Source organism: Phaseolus vulgaris, chromosome 8, assembly GCF_000499845.2.
Source record: "Phaseolus vulgaris cultivar G19833 chromosome 8, P. vulgaris v2.0, whole genome shotgun sequence".
NCBI lineage: Eukaryota > Viridiplantae > Streptophyta > Magnoliopsida > Fabales > Fabaceae > Phaseolus > Phaseolus vulgaris.
The window spans coordinates 30,803,145-30,815,362 of NC_023752.2; the positions used below are offsets into that span (position 1 = coordinate 30,803,145).

At 34.9% G+C, this 12,218-nt stretch overlaps 1 protein-coding gene across 1 annotated transcript; it reads right to left on the bottom strand.

Annotated features, from left to right (window-relative positions):
* Nucleotides 1–691: 691 nt before the first annotated feature.
* Nucleotides 692–1,945, bottom strand: LOC137824922 (uncharacterized). The gene is made up of 3 exons (XM_068630598.1): nucleotides 1,531–1,945; nucleotides 1,322–1,417; nucleotides 692–1,062 (listed from the first exon to the last, which is right to left on the bottom strand). Exons 1-3 carry the CDS (start codon nucleotides 1,943–1,945, stop codon nucleotides 692–694), a joined length of 882 nt encoding a protein of 293 aa, XP_068486699.1.
* Between the last annotated feature and the right edge of the window lie 10,273 nt (nucleotides 1,946–12,218).

A 12,218-nucleotide genomic window follows, 5' to 3' on the forward strand; every position in this document is an offset into this window, starting at 1 on the left:
AAGTTCTATTTCTTCTCTCTGCAATTCCATTATGTTGTGGAGTGTAAGGAGCTGTAACTTCATGTTCAATTCCTTTTGCAACACAAAATTCTTCCAACTCTTTGGAATTGAATTCTCCACCTCCATCAGTTCTGAAAATGGTTAAGGCATAGCCTGATTGCCTTTCAACCTTAGCACAGAATTTTACTAATCTTCCAAACACCTCACCTTTCTCCTTTAATAGGTAAATCCAAATTTTTCTAGTAAATTCATCCACAAAAGTAAGAAAATACCTATTACCTCCAAGTGAATTGCTATCAAAAGGGCCACATACATCTGAATATACAACCTCCAAAGGCCTCTTTGCTCTTTGCAGTACTGATTTCTTGAAATTCTTTCTTGATTGCTTCCCAAATAGGAAACCTTCACAAGTCTTATGAGATAGGTTGATTGGTGGCAACCCTGTGACCATTTGTTTACTGCTCAGTTTGTTCAAACTCTTGAAATTCAAATGGCCAAATCTGTAGTGCCACACCTGATTTGTTTCCTCCTTATCCCCAATTGAAGACAAGCATTGTGTAGTTGATGTATTAAGGTTACTCTTAAAGGTCCTATTTTTAGACAAAGGTGCCTTAAGAACTAACCTTGATTTCTGATCATAGATCTTGATAGAATTCTGCTCCATTGACATTTTGAATCCCTTTTCCAGTAGTTAGCCTAAGCTGAGAAGATTATTCTTCATTGATGGCACATATACGACATCATTCATGCAGCCAACTCTTCCATCTTTACAAGTGAATCTGACCTTGCCAATTCCTTCAGCAAAGATCATACTATTATATGCAAATCTCACACTGTTTTTTACAATAGAATCAAAATCGATAATCCACTTCCTGTTGCCAGTCATATGATTGGAACAGCCTGTGTCTAAGTACCAACTTGAAGCATCTTCATCCTGATTTGTAGTGGCCATTAATAACACTTGATCTAAATCAGAGTCTTCATCTTCTTGAGCTAGATGTGCCTCATCTTTCTTGAACAAATTTCCAGTGTTGTTACTGTTATCAGCTCCCCAACATTCAACTACAAAATGACCATACTTTCCACAATTATAACACTGCAGTTTTCTTTTATCCTGGAATTTCTTGGATCCATGATCTTGACTCCCTCTACCAGCAGCCAATTTTTGCTTCTGCACACTATTTTGACTCTAGTTCTGACTGCTTGAAGCAGGCCAGTCACTTGATTGACCTCCTCTTCCTCTTCCTCTTCCTTTCTTTTTCCAGCCACTTCTTCCTCTACCTCTGCCAGCAGTTTGAGCCTGGAAAACTTACTCTACTACCTTTTCTTGAAAGTAACCGTTGCTCATGTGCTTCAAGAGAATTTTGGAGTTCTTCTACTGTCATTTCATCAAGATCCTTGGATTCTTCAATTGCCACTACAATGTGATCAAAAGCAAGAGTCAAAGTTCTAAGAATCTTCCCACCACCTTTGAATCAAGCAACTACTCATCACAGCCTCGCATGGAATTTGCAATTGCTTGGATTTTACCAAAGTAATCACACACTGATTCTTGATCAGTCATGGACAACAATTCAAATTGTCTTCTGAGTGATTGAAGCCTCACCTTCTTAACCCTACCAGTATTTCCATAGGTCTGTTCCAGTATGTCCCAAATATGCTTGGCAGATTTAGCTTTTGAGATTTTCTGGAAAATGGCAGCTGAGACACACTGATGCAGTAACATCCGTGCCTTGCAATCAATCTTTTTATTTTCTTTTGATTGCTTCTCAGAATTTTTCTTCTGCTCCTCTGTTTCAAGCTTGGTTGAATCTTGAAACCAAATCTTGATAGCTTCTTCTAATTCTTGAAAACCAAGAATGGCTTCCATCTTCACAATCAAATCATCATAATCCTTCCCATCAAACACCGGAAGACTCCTTGGAACCACACCAAATGCAGCCATGACAGCTATCACCTATAGTAGTCAACCTCCAATTCTTGGCTTGCAAAACAGCAGATCCTCCTCTGCTCAAAGTTCCAGCAGCAGTCTTACCCTCACTGCCAGGAAACCACACAAGTCCCCTCCCTATGCTCTTGATACCAATCTGTTGGGAATTAATTGATAATTGGAATTGAAACTGAAATCTCTTTATTAGAAAAACTGTACTGATACAATACAAGCAATGCTATTTATATCTGTTAAAAACAGAATGAATTAAAAACATCCTGATAACAAAAATATCTAGCTTTAAGTTTTGGATAGTTAGAGTTAACAACCTAACTCTTTTTATTTAGCTTATTTCAACATTTGAGTCAACATACTTCTTTCTAGACGAATCTCAACACGGTATTTTCTTTCTTGAAAATACTATGTCTCGATTACAATTTCATATTTCATATCTCATACTACACATAACCAAACCTTTAAATCACACCAAAGCTTAGAAATTAAACAAACCAAAATTATCCAAGAAATCACATAAAAACATAAACTAAATGATTTTCAATTAGATATATAATTAAATTTTCACATAAAATTTAATTAAAATAGTAAAAAATAATACACCAGCCATTCAAAAGCAAAAATTAAATTTGAAGTGTTTTTTTAGCTTTGAGCGAAAATGGGTCTCATTCGAGCAAAAAATCTTGTCGCTTGAGCGAAAATGGGTCTCATTCGAGCAAAAAATCTTGTCGCTTGAGCAAAAATGAACCTAAAAGCACCTAAAAATTTCACCTCAGTGTAGCAAGAATCCCTTTCACTTAAGTGAAAATGGACCCGAGAGCACCTCATTTTTCACCACATTTTTCACTTGAGTGAGAATTTTTTTTCGCTTGAGGAAAAATTGGTCTGAGAGCAATTCAATTTCCAATGTCCTAATCTAGCTTGAGTGATGATCTTTTACTTGAGAGAAAATCCCTCGCTAGAGTGACAAGGGAAAAATAAAAATTCATCAAACTGGTATCTTTCAAGTTTTCTCTAAAAAATTCAACATCAAATCTATATTTTCACAAAAATATCAAATCAAAATAGATACCACTTTACTCAGTGTTATTCAGGCACTCTCATTGAGCTACTATGTTAACCGATATCTCTCTCTCTCTCTCTCTCTATATATATATATATATATTTATGACTTTAAACCAAATTCATTCAAAATTCAAAAACCAATACTCAGTAATCATTACACTTCAATTGAGTCATATAAAAATTCAAAACAAATTCATTGACTTATTCAGATCAAAATCAATTATGAAATCTACAACATCTACCATGTCTACAATTCCACATTTCAATTTCAATCAACACTCTAATTTACACAAAAACAAACAACCTTGCAAGAAAATTTGAAACTAATGACCACGTCACCACTACATCCAAATCTTCTAACCTAAGGTTCTTTTGAAAAATAAAACTAGCTTATCTTACCTGACTTTGACTAGGTGTTCTCATAAAAATCTATAATCCTACAGAACCCAAGGATAGCTTAACATGTACCACAGTTTTAATCAATGATCTAACCATATCACCAGGACTCTGAACTAATAGAGACTAATTCTTAAGCTAAAATCATCACATGTAACAAAACTAACCAAACTAACCTACAAATTAAAAACTGACTTAAAGGAAAAAAGAGCACAAATGAAATTACTCTAACTAAAATTTCGATCAAGCAATTTTGTAGTAATCGTTGCCAAAAGTCCATTGGTGGACACTGATCATGAGTCTGATGACGAATGGGGTCGCTTTCTTCTCTCAAAAAATGCAAGTTCCGCCATCTGGGCCTAGCAAGTAGCAGAATGATGTTCTAAGGTTCAAAAAGGTAGAGATAAGTCAAAGGAAGGAGAAAGAACGTTTCTAGAGAGATGATGGTTCTTTTAAAATAAAACTTGAATAACTGATTTTTCTATTTATATACTTTTTTTACTTGAGTAATAAAATATTCTTATGTCATTTTAAATATAACACTTATATTCTAAAAATTATTTCTAGATCCTTACATTCTACCCAACAAGAAAAAAAAATCCTTGAAAGTTGACTTACCAACAAAGAGGTAGGGATAAGTTTCTCTCATGGTTTATTCCATTTCCCAAGTTGAATCACCAGATTTATCATCCCACAACACTTTCACCATACATATGGTCTTGCCTCTAATTTGTTAAGTCAGTTGATCTTCAGTCCCAACTGGTTTAGGCTCAAAGGACAAGTTCTCTTTGATTTGCACATCATCCACTTCCAACACATGACTAGGATCTAGGATATACTTCCTGATGCAATCTTAGCTTGCATAACTTTGTGTCTTTTGTTTTATATTTTTGGGGTGCGAAATTTGGTGGGATTTGGTGGCTTAAATGAGTGAAAGAAACCATGAAGTATTGGTGTATGAAGAATGATAACGAAGCTTAAGAGAGATTAGGCCAACTCCTAAGAGGTTCCATGCTAAAACACTTACAAATAAGGCTAGCAAGGAGTGAGCTAAGAGACTAGTTGAGGTTGAAATTTGGCAGCATTTCAATAGTCTATTCAAAGTTGATTTACAAGGGGGGATAAGCCTTATATTTATAGTGCTATAGGCATCCAAGGTGCAATCTTTAATCCTAAAAACTCTTCACTCATAAAAGGACAAATGGCTTTCTCTAATTGGAGCAAATATTCTCAAATTAGAGATTGACAATTGTGTTCTTCTAATTGGAGAGAACCCTCTTCATTTCCATGAAGATAAATGGTCTTTTGGCATTGGTGGGAATCATCTCCATTAAGGGGATGACATGGGGACCTTCATGCCTTCCTTGCCACTCCATGCTTTCTATTTTCTCTCCAATAATTTATTTGTGCACCATAGATAGTCTAGAGTTGCATTGGGTCCAAGGAGGCCCAATTATAACTCTGCTAGACTCTTTATTTTTCTATTTACACCTGTTGAAGATGGGAAGCTTTGATGTATCAAATCGTCATGAAGCCTGAAGTTGTGGTGTGTTTTAGGTTTAGGTTTTGTTATGAGGTTTAAAATCTTTGTAAGATCAGTCTTGATTCTCAAACAAAGCTTATTTCAATCTATTTTAAAGATTTAAAGTGTTTTTCCATGCAAAGGGAAAAACAACCGATTAAAGTTTCGAGATAATCAATTGTTTGTCACTTAGCTGGCAAAGGTGTTTTGAAACTGTTTTTTGAATCAGTTGTATAACTGTCAAAATCATTCAACCGGTTAAATCGTAGTTTTAACCGATTAAATATAAGTTTTCATAACAACTTTTTGAAAACCTGTTTTAACTGATTTGGTTGTTCAAATCTGCCTTCAACGATAGCTTCTCAAGTAATACAAAACTAGTCTCCTTTCAAACGTGAAAAGATTGATGAAAAAGAAAAGTTTGATACTCTGATTTGAGATTGATTTGAGAGATTACCAATTGTTTGTGAAAAGGTGTTTTACCAAGTTTTTAGCAAGATTGCTTTTGAGCTTTACTGTGATTCAAGAACTGACCAATAGGGTTTCTGGTGTACTGTGATTCCAGGTGTTTTCTACCCTTGTTTAGGTTCTTGTAATTGTTCATATTACTCTCTGTAAAACTGTTGTAAAATCCTATAAAGTCAGTGTGATTCTGGCTTGAGGTGTTGGCTGTGTGCAAAGAGGGTGAGTAGGCTTTGTGGGATTCAAAGTGACCTATTTGTGTTGTGTGTTTGTAATCTGTGATTGGTTACATAGTGAAATACTCAGTGGTTTGACTGAGGACTGGATGTAGCTCTGGGTTAGAGTGAACCAGTATAAACCTTGTGTGTAATTCTCTCTATCTCTTCTCTCCATAACTGTTTGATATTTTCCGTTGTCATAAACAACTGGTTAAATCGTCATTTTAACTGATTATAATTTTGATATTTGTTTCTGTTTGGCAATTTGATTGGCTTTCTGAATTTCTTTTCTGAGTTGATTGTTAAAGTTTCATTCTAAGCAAAGTATTTGTGAAAATATTTTGTAAACAATTCACCCTCCCTCTTGTTCTAGCCATCGATCCTAACAACACCCTACTCTAATTCGCCCAATACATGGCCCATGAAAATTTACCCAAAACATGGCCCAAATATGATGGAGATCAAGCTCAAGTGGACATGGAGGCCAATCATCAAGAGCAAGAAGAGGTTGAGGCTCAAGTGGAGGACGCCCATGGAGGTCAAAGCCCACCTCAAAGGCTTACAAGAAGCATGTTCAAAGCTTTAGGAGCTAATGGACGTTTATTTTCTCTTTTTGTAATTTCTTTGTTTGAAGGTGCTTAGAGGGAAACATTAGAAACCTCTTTTGTTAAAGCATCTTTAGGTCTTTAGATTAGGAGTCTTAGGGGGGGTGCGTTAGTAGATAGGTGTAGGAGTAACTAGGGAGGTGCCAAAGTGAGAGAGAAGGTCACACCTTCTTCATGACCATAGTTGGCGCCACTTTCATTAGCTTTTGGGGGGGAATTTGAATTTAATTTGCCTTGCATTTCAGCACCTCTAGGCTATAAATTAAGGTGCTGCCCTTGTACATTTCAAATTTGAATTTTGATTAGAGAAACTATACTCAATTTTTGAGAGAGCATCGGAGAGCTTTGTGCCTTCTTCACTAGTCTTATCTTGAGAGTTCAATGGTTACCTCAAGTGGCGACTTGCACACTTATCTTGGAGTCTCCATCCTCCTAGTGGCGTGATCATCCAACCATTCCTCCATCTTCATGAGCTTTCTCTTCTCCTTCCTTCCTTCTCTTTAATTGTTCATGTCTTAGCTTGCTTCCTTTGAATTTCTGTTCGACATTCTTGTTGTTCTTGCTGTTCTTGCTTCGGTTTTGTATTTATGTCGTTTCATTCTTGCTTCTTTTTCATTTTCTAGCTTTTATGTTCGGTACATTTCAGTTTTATTCCATTTTGTTCAGTGCATTTGCTTTCCTTTCCATTTTAATCGGTTCAATTTGACAATAATTGGAACTTCCATATGAGTTTGGGTTTTGGTACTAGTTTTGGCGAGTTCTTGTTCATAGAACCTTGATCCAATTCTATGATAAAGTTCCTATCTCATTTCCAACTCAAGATGATTCCTAAGAATGTCAAGAATCATTCAAAGTGTGCTAGTGGAATCATATCAAAATACAAGCCCAAAATAAAGCCTATACTACTCTATACAATGTTTATAAAACTAGAGAAAAAGGGAAGAACAAACAACAATTGAGTTGCTTCTTCTACTTTCAATCTTTTTAGCCAAATGTTTTGAGCCTATAATAGTTTTCATCAACATATTTATAGCTCTTAAAACTAGCCGTTCTAGGCAGTCAATCATGAGCCAAAACAATTTTAATCCAACTGAAAACAAATCCAACAGGTTTTTGAAAAGCTGTTATGAAATGTGACAATCAACCGGTTGAAATGTCGTTTTAATAGGTTGAATTGGTTAGACAGTTAGTTAAACAAGTCAAAAATAGTTTTGAAAACCTTCAATCAAGCTAAGTGACAAACAACCGATTATATCATAGTTTCAACCGGTTGTTTTTCTCTTTGCTTAGAAAAACACTTTTCTCTTTTAAAATAGATTGAACCAGCTTGTGCAAAGGAATGATCTTTACAAGAATTCTAAACATCCTAGACTAAGCTCTTAACCAAAAGCAGCACAACATCAACCTTCAACACAGATTTGAATCATCAAAGCTTCCATGTTCTACAATCTCCCCCTATTTGATAGAGACAAATCCTTGGAAAGCTTTTTGGAATGTTCTTGTTTAGAATCTTGTTTAACCTGCATTCACAAGTAAACATAGAAATACAGGATAATCTATTCCAGTTAATCAGGCACCACAAACTAGTTTCCACTAGGTGATTTCCAGTGAGGAACATCAACCAAATCAATGTGAACAACTGGTTGAAAGAGAGAGTCGCAGTTCTGGAAGAAGATTTGAACAATTCAAAAACTGATTTTGAAAACCTTGAAATGATTTATCAAAATTCTTCTTTCAATTGTGATTCTAGTGTTTGTGAAAATTGTGAATCTCTTCAAAAGAAAGTTTTATATCTTATAAAAATTGTGGATAAGCTTTCTAAAGGGAAGTCCAATTTTGAAACTATGCTTGCCTCACAGAATTGTGTTTTTGGAAAATCTGGTTTGGGTTTTAACCCACAAAGCAAGAACAGTGACTGTTTAAAACCTTTTTCAACCATTACAGAAAATCAACTGATTAAAAAGTCGAAACAACCGGTTGTTTCTACTATATGAGAAAGGGTCATTCTGTGAGATTTTGCAAATTTCGAAAAATTCTTGTTCCCAGAGGCTTGTTAAAGTGGGTTCCTAAGATTTTAAAGGTTCATAAGGTTGCTACTAACATCATTGGACACAAATTTATGAGGGGACCAAATCTTGCTTCTTAATCTTTTCTTGTAGGTATCCTTGGTAGCCAAGAATTACTTTTGGGCTTGAAGAATGACTGCTAAAGGGAAAAACAACAAGAGTAAAGACAATTTTTGTGCCTTTGAATCAAATAATAAAGGGATCAAGATTCGGTATTTGATGGTTTTCTTTTTCAGGACTTTGCTTCCATAATGAAGAATATGTTGAAACTGGCTTTCATGGATGCAAGTTCTTGTGTTAGAACTAGTGTTATGGATTTTAGAACAGTTTGTCAAATCTGTACATGTGTTCTTAATAGAATAGTTCTTATCTCTCTTCTTTTCTTGGACAATCAATCTTAAGTTCAATTCTATGTTTTATAAAGTGTTTCTGGTTTATATCTGCCCTATTATCATTCAAATGGTGTGTGCCTGAACTTGTATATGTGTTTCTCAGGTTCTGGTGAAGGATTTGGATTTTCTCAGTTTCAAAATTTCTGTCACAGAAAATCAATCAGTTGATTATGCGAAACAACCGATTATTTTAGCCCTGAGAGTACTCTATCTGATTCAGCTTTATTTGTTTAAGCTTTGATTTGAATACTTGATGCTTTTTTGTACCGTTAGCGGTCAAATACACATTTATTGCAATGTTGAACATGGTCTTTCAGAGCAGTTATTACTTTTTAAAATAATATATTCTTATTTGTATTGGAAATCAAAATTCTTTAATGTTTAGTCAAATCTGCATGTGTTTACTGATAGCGTCTGTCAAAACAGCTTTATTGGCTTTGATTTGATTCCCTTACGTTTGAATTTAACCCACTAAATGTCAAATGCTGAGGCGTTTTTTGGAGATGTCTGGAAATATCTATCCAGACTTGGTAAAGTTTTCTACACCAAACTTCAATTTAATGGTGATAATCTTCTCTCTCATGTTAAAGGAGTAGATTTGGAAATAACCAATGAAGTATGGACTGTTGTCACTGGACTGAAGTTTTCTGGTCTAAGAATCAACAAGGGAAACATTGGAGCAGTTGATAAGTTCAACAAGATGCAATTTTATAAAAGCTGTCTCAAAAATCCACTTTTAAGGGTAAGAAGCTTTTCAGTTGGAGGACTGAAATTGAGTGAAAGGCTTATGGCTTTCATTGTCTCCTGGATTTTAACACCAAGGGCAGCAACCATTCAACCTTGTCATAAGAAGATTTGGTGCTGATTTATTGCATCATAAACCAAGTCAAGATAAACTGGATACACATAATCAAGGATCACATGCACAAAGCCACAAGGTTATGTGATTTTCATTATCCCTATGCCATTTTAGTTACTAAATTTCTTCAGTATTTTGAAGTTGACTTAGAAGAAGAGTTGGATGAAGTGGTGAAATCCTCAAGTGAGATTAATAGTGGCTCACTTAGTAAAATGGGGTTCACCAAGATCAATGGCTTTTGTGTAAGTAAAGGTGGTGATCTAGTTGCCTCAATCAGTGAAGCTAAAGAGGAACAAGATGCTACATAGGAGGTTGTTGCTGCTACTACTACTGCAGATGATGCGGGTCCAAGTGAAGGTGTTGGACAAGAAAGAATCACAACAATGTCACCTTTTGAAAGATTGATGATCAACAGGATGGACACCTTTGCTGAGAATCAAAGGAATCTCTATGATCTTTGTGAATCAAGATTTAACAATATGGATTCACGTTTCTCAACACTGGATGAACAAATTGAAGAAGTTCAGAAACAGATTATGGAACTCCAATTCGAAAGGGAGTATAGTTCTTCTTTTTAAAATTTCTGGTTTAAGTTTCTAAACAATTTGTTTTTTTTTTTTTAAATCTTCCGTTTGTCTATTTGATGAGACAAATAGGGGGAGAAGTTGGTTTTGTAATGTTCTTATTCACTGCTTTCTTTATTGCTTTGAACATTGCTGCTATGAACTGCTTTAACTGGTTTAAATTTGAATTTTGTTAAACTGTTAACTCCGATATACAAAATTTCAACTGGTTATTCCTGCGAAATAACCGATTGTTTATATGTTTTGCATCTATGTATGTGTGCTGGTTTCTCATCTGATTTGGCTAATGTTCCTGTTTTGGAAATCACCAAGAGAGAACTGGTTTCTAGTGCTTATTTGATTTGGAATAGATTACCCTATGTTTTTGTGTTTGCTCATGAATGCAGGTTGGACAGATTCAAAACAAAGAACATTCCTAAAAGCATCCCAAGGATTTGTCTCCATCAAATAGGGGGAGATTGTTGAACATGGGAGGATTGATGTTTCAAATCCACATGAAACTTGAAGTTGTGCTACTTTTAGGTTTAGGTTTAGATTAGGTTGTTTAAAATACTTTTTAAGATCAGTTCTTAATCTTACACAAAGCTTGATCAAACAGTTTTAAAAGAAACAAAGTGTTTTTCCAAGCAAAGGGAAAACAACCGGTTGAATCATCAAGATAACCAGTTGTTTGTCACTTAACTGACTTGAGGGTTTTCAAACTGCTTTTTGAATTAGTTATGCAACTGCTTGACTCATTCAACCGGTTAAATCATGGTTTCAACTGGTTAAATGTGAGTTTTCATAACAGAGTTTTGAAAACTTGTTTTAACTGATTCAGCTGATTAAAATTGCCTTAAACGATTACATTTCAAGTGCTATAAATATAGCCTTTCTTTCAAAGCAAAATATACAATCAAATATAACAAGTATTGATACAGTTTTTGAGATCAAAGAAAGAGATTCGTTTTTGAAAGAAGTTTTTCAAGTTTAGCAAGATTGTTGTTAAAGCTTTGCTCTAGTGTAAGAATTGATCATAGGGCTTCTGGTTTCTGTAATTCCAGGTGTATTCTATTCTTGCTTAGTTTCCTGTAATTGTACTTTGATAAACCTTTGTAAGTGTTGGTTAAATCTTGTAAAGTCAGTGGGATTTTGGCTTGAGGTGTGAAGTGTTGCAAAGAGGGTGAGTGGGCTTTGTGAGATTCAAAGTCACCTCTTTGTGGTGTGTTGTAGTAATCTGGATTTGATTGCTAGTGGAATACTCAGAGGTTGTTCTGAGGATTGGATATAGCTCAGGGTTGAGTGAACCAGTATAATCCGATTGTGTGAATCTCTCTATCTCTCTCTGTTATAATCTGTTTGATATTTGATTTGTTGTCATAATCAACCGGTTATTTTGTATTTTCAACCGGTTGATATTCCTGCTTTATAAACTTCTTATACTTACCTTTATCTTTGTGATATAAACAACCGATTATATCAAAATATCAATCGATTGTTTTACTGATAACAGTTTTAGTAACTCATTTCTTTTGGCTTCTCTAATTCTTCTTTTTGTAAATCATTAAAGAACTTCATTCTTAGTCATTATTTGTGAAAAACTTTCATAAACAATTCACCCCCTCTTGTTTAAGTCATCAATTCTAACAATTTTGAACTCTCCCTGCATAACATAGCTTTGACAAAATCCTCACAAAGTTTTGCTTTATAAGAACCAAATATAATATCATCCACATATATTTGTACTAAGATAACATCAGAATCAACCTTTTTAATGAACAAAGTTTTATCAACCTTCCCTCTTTCATATTGATGGGATAGAAGAAAGTGACTTAGCCTCTCATACCATTGTTGTGGTGCTTGCTTGAAGCCATAAAAAGCTTTCTTTAGCTTGTATACATGATCAGGATGTTTGTGATCTTCAAACCCAGGTGGTTGTGAAACATAGATCTCTTCATTTACAACTCCATTGAGAAAAACACTTTTCACGTCCATCTAAAATAATTTGAAACCACTCATGCAAGCAAAAGCTAATAAAAGTCTTATAGCTTCTAACCTTGCTACCGATGCAAAGTTCTCATCATAGTCAATTCCTTCAGCTTGGTTGTATCCTTTTGGCAACGAG

Excerpts from the sequence above, each read along its gene's own strand:
- LOC137824922 (XM_068630598.1), bottom strand. The coding sequence starts at position 1,945 with ATGGCTGCATTTGGTGTGGTTCCAAGGAGTCTTCCGGTGTTTGATGGG. Across the intron at positions 1,418-1,530 it reads ATCAGTGTGTGATTACTTTG|TGGCAATTGAAGAATCCAAG; the intron begins GTAAAATCCAAG and ends ATCACATTGTAG. Across the intron at positions 1,063-1,321 it reads ACGGTTACTTTCAAGAAAAG|TTGAATGTTGGGGAGCTGAT; the intron begins GTAGTAGAGTAA and ends GTCATTTTGTAG.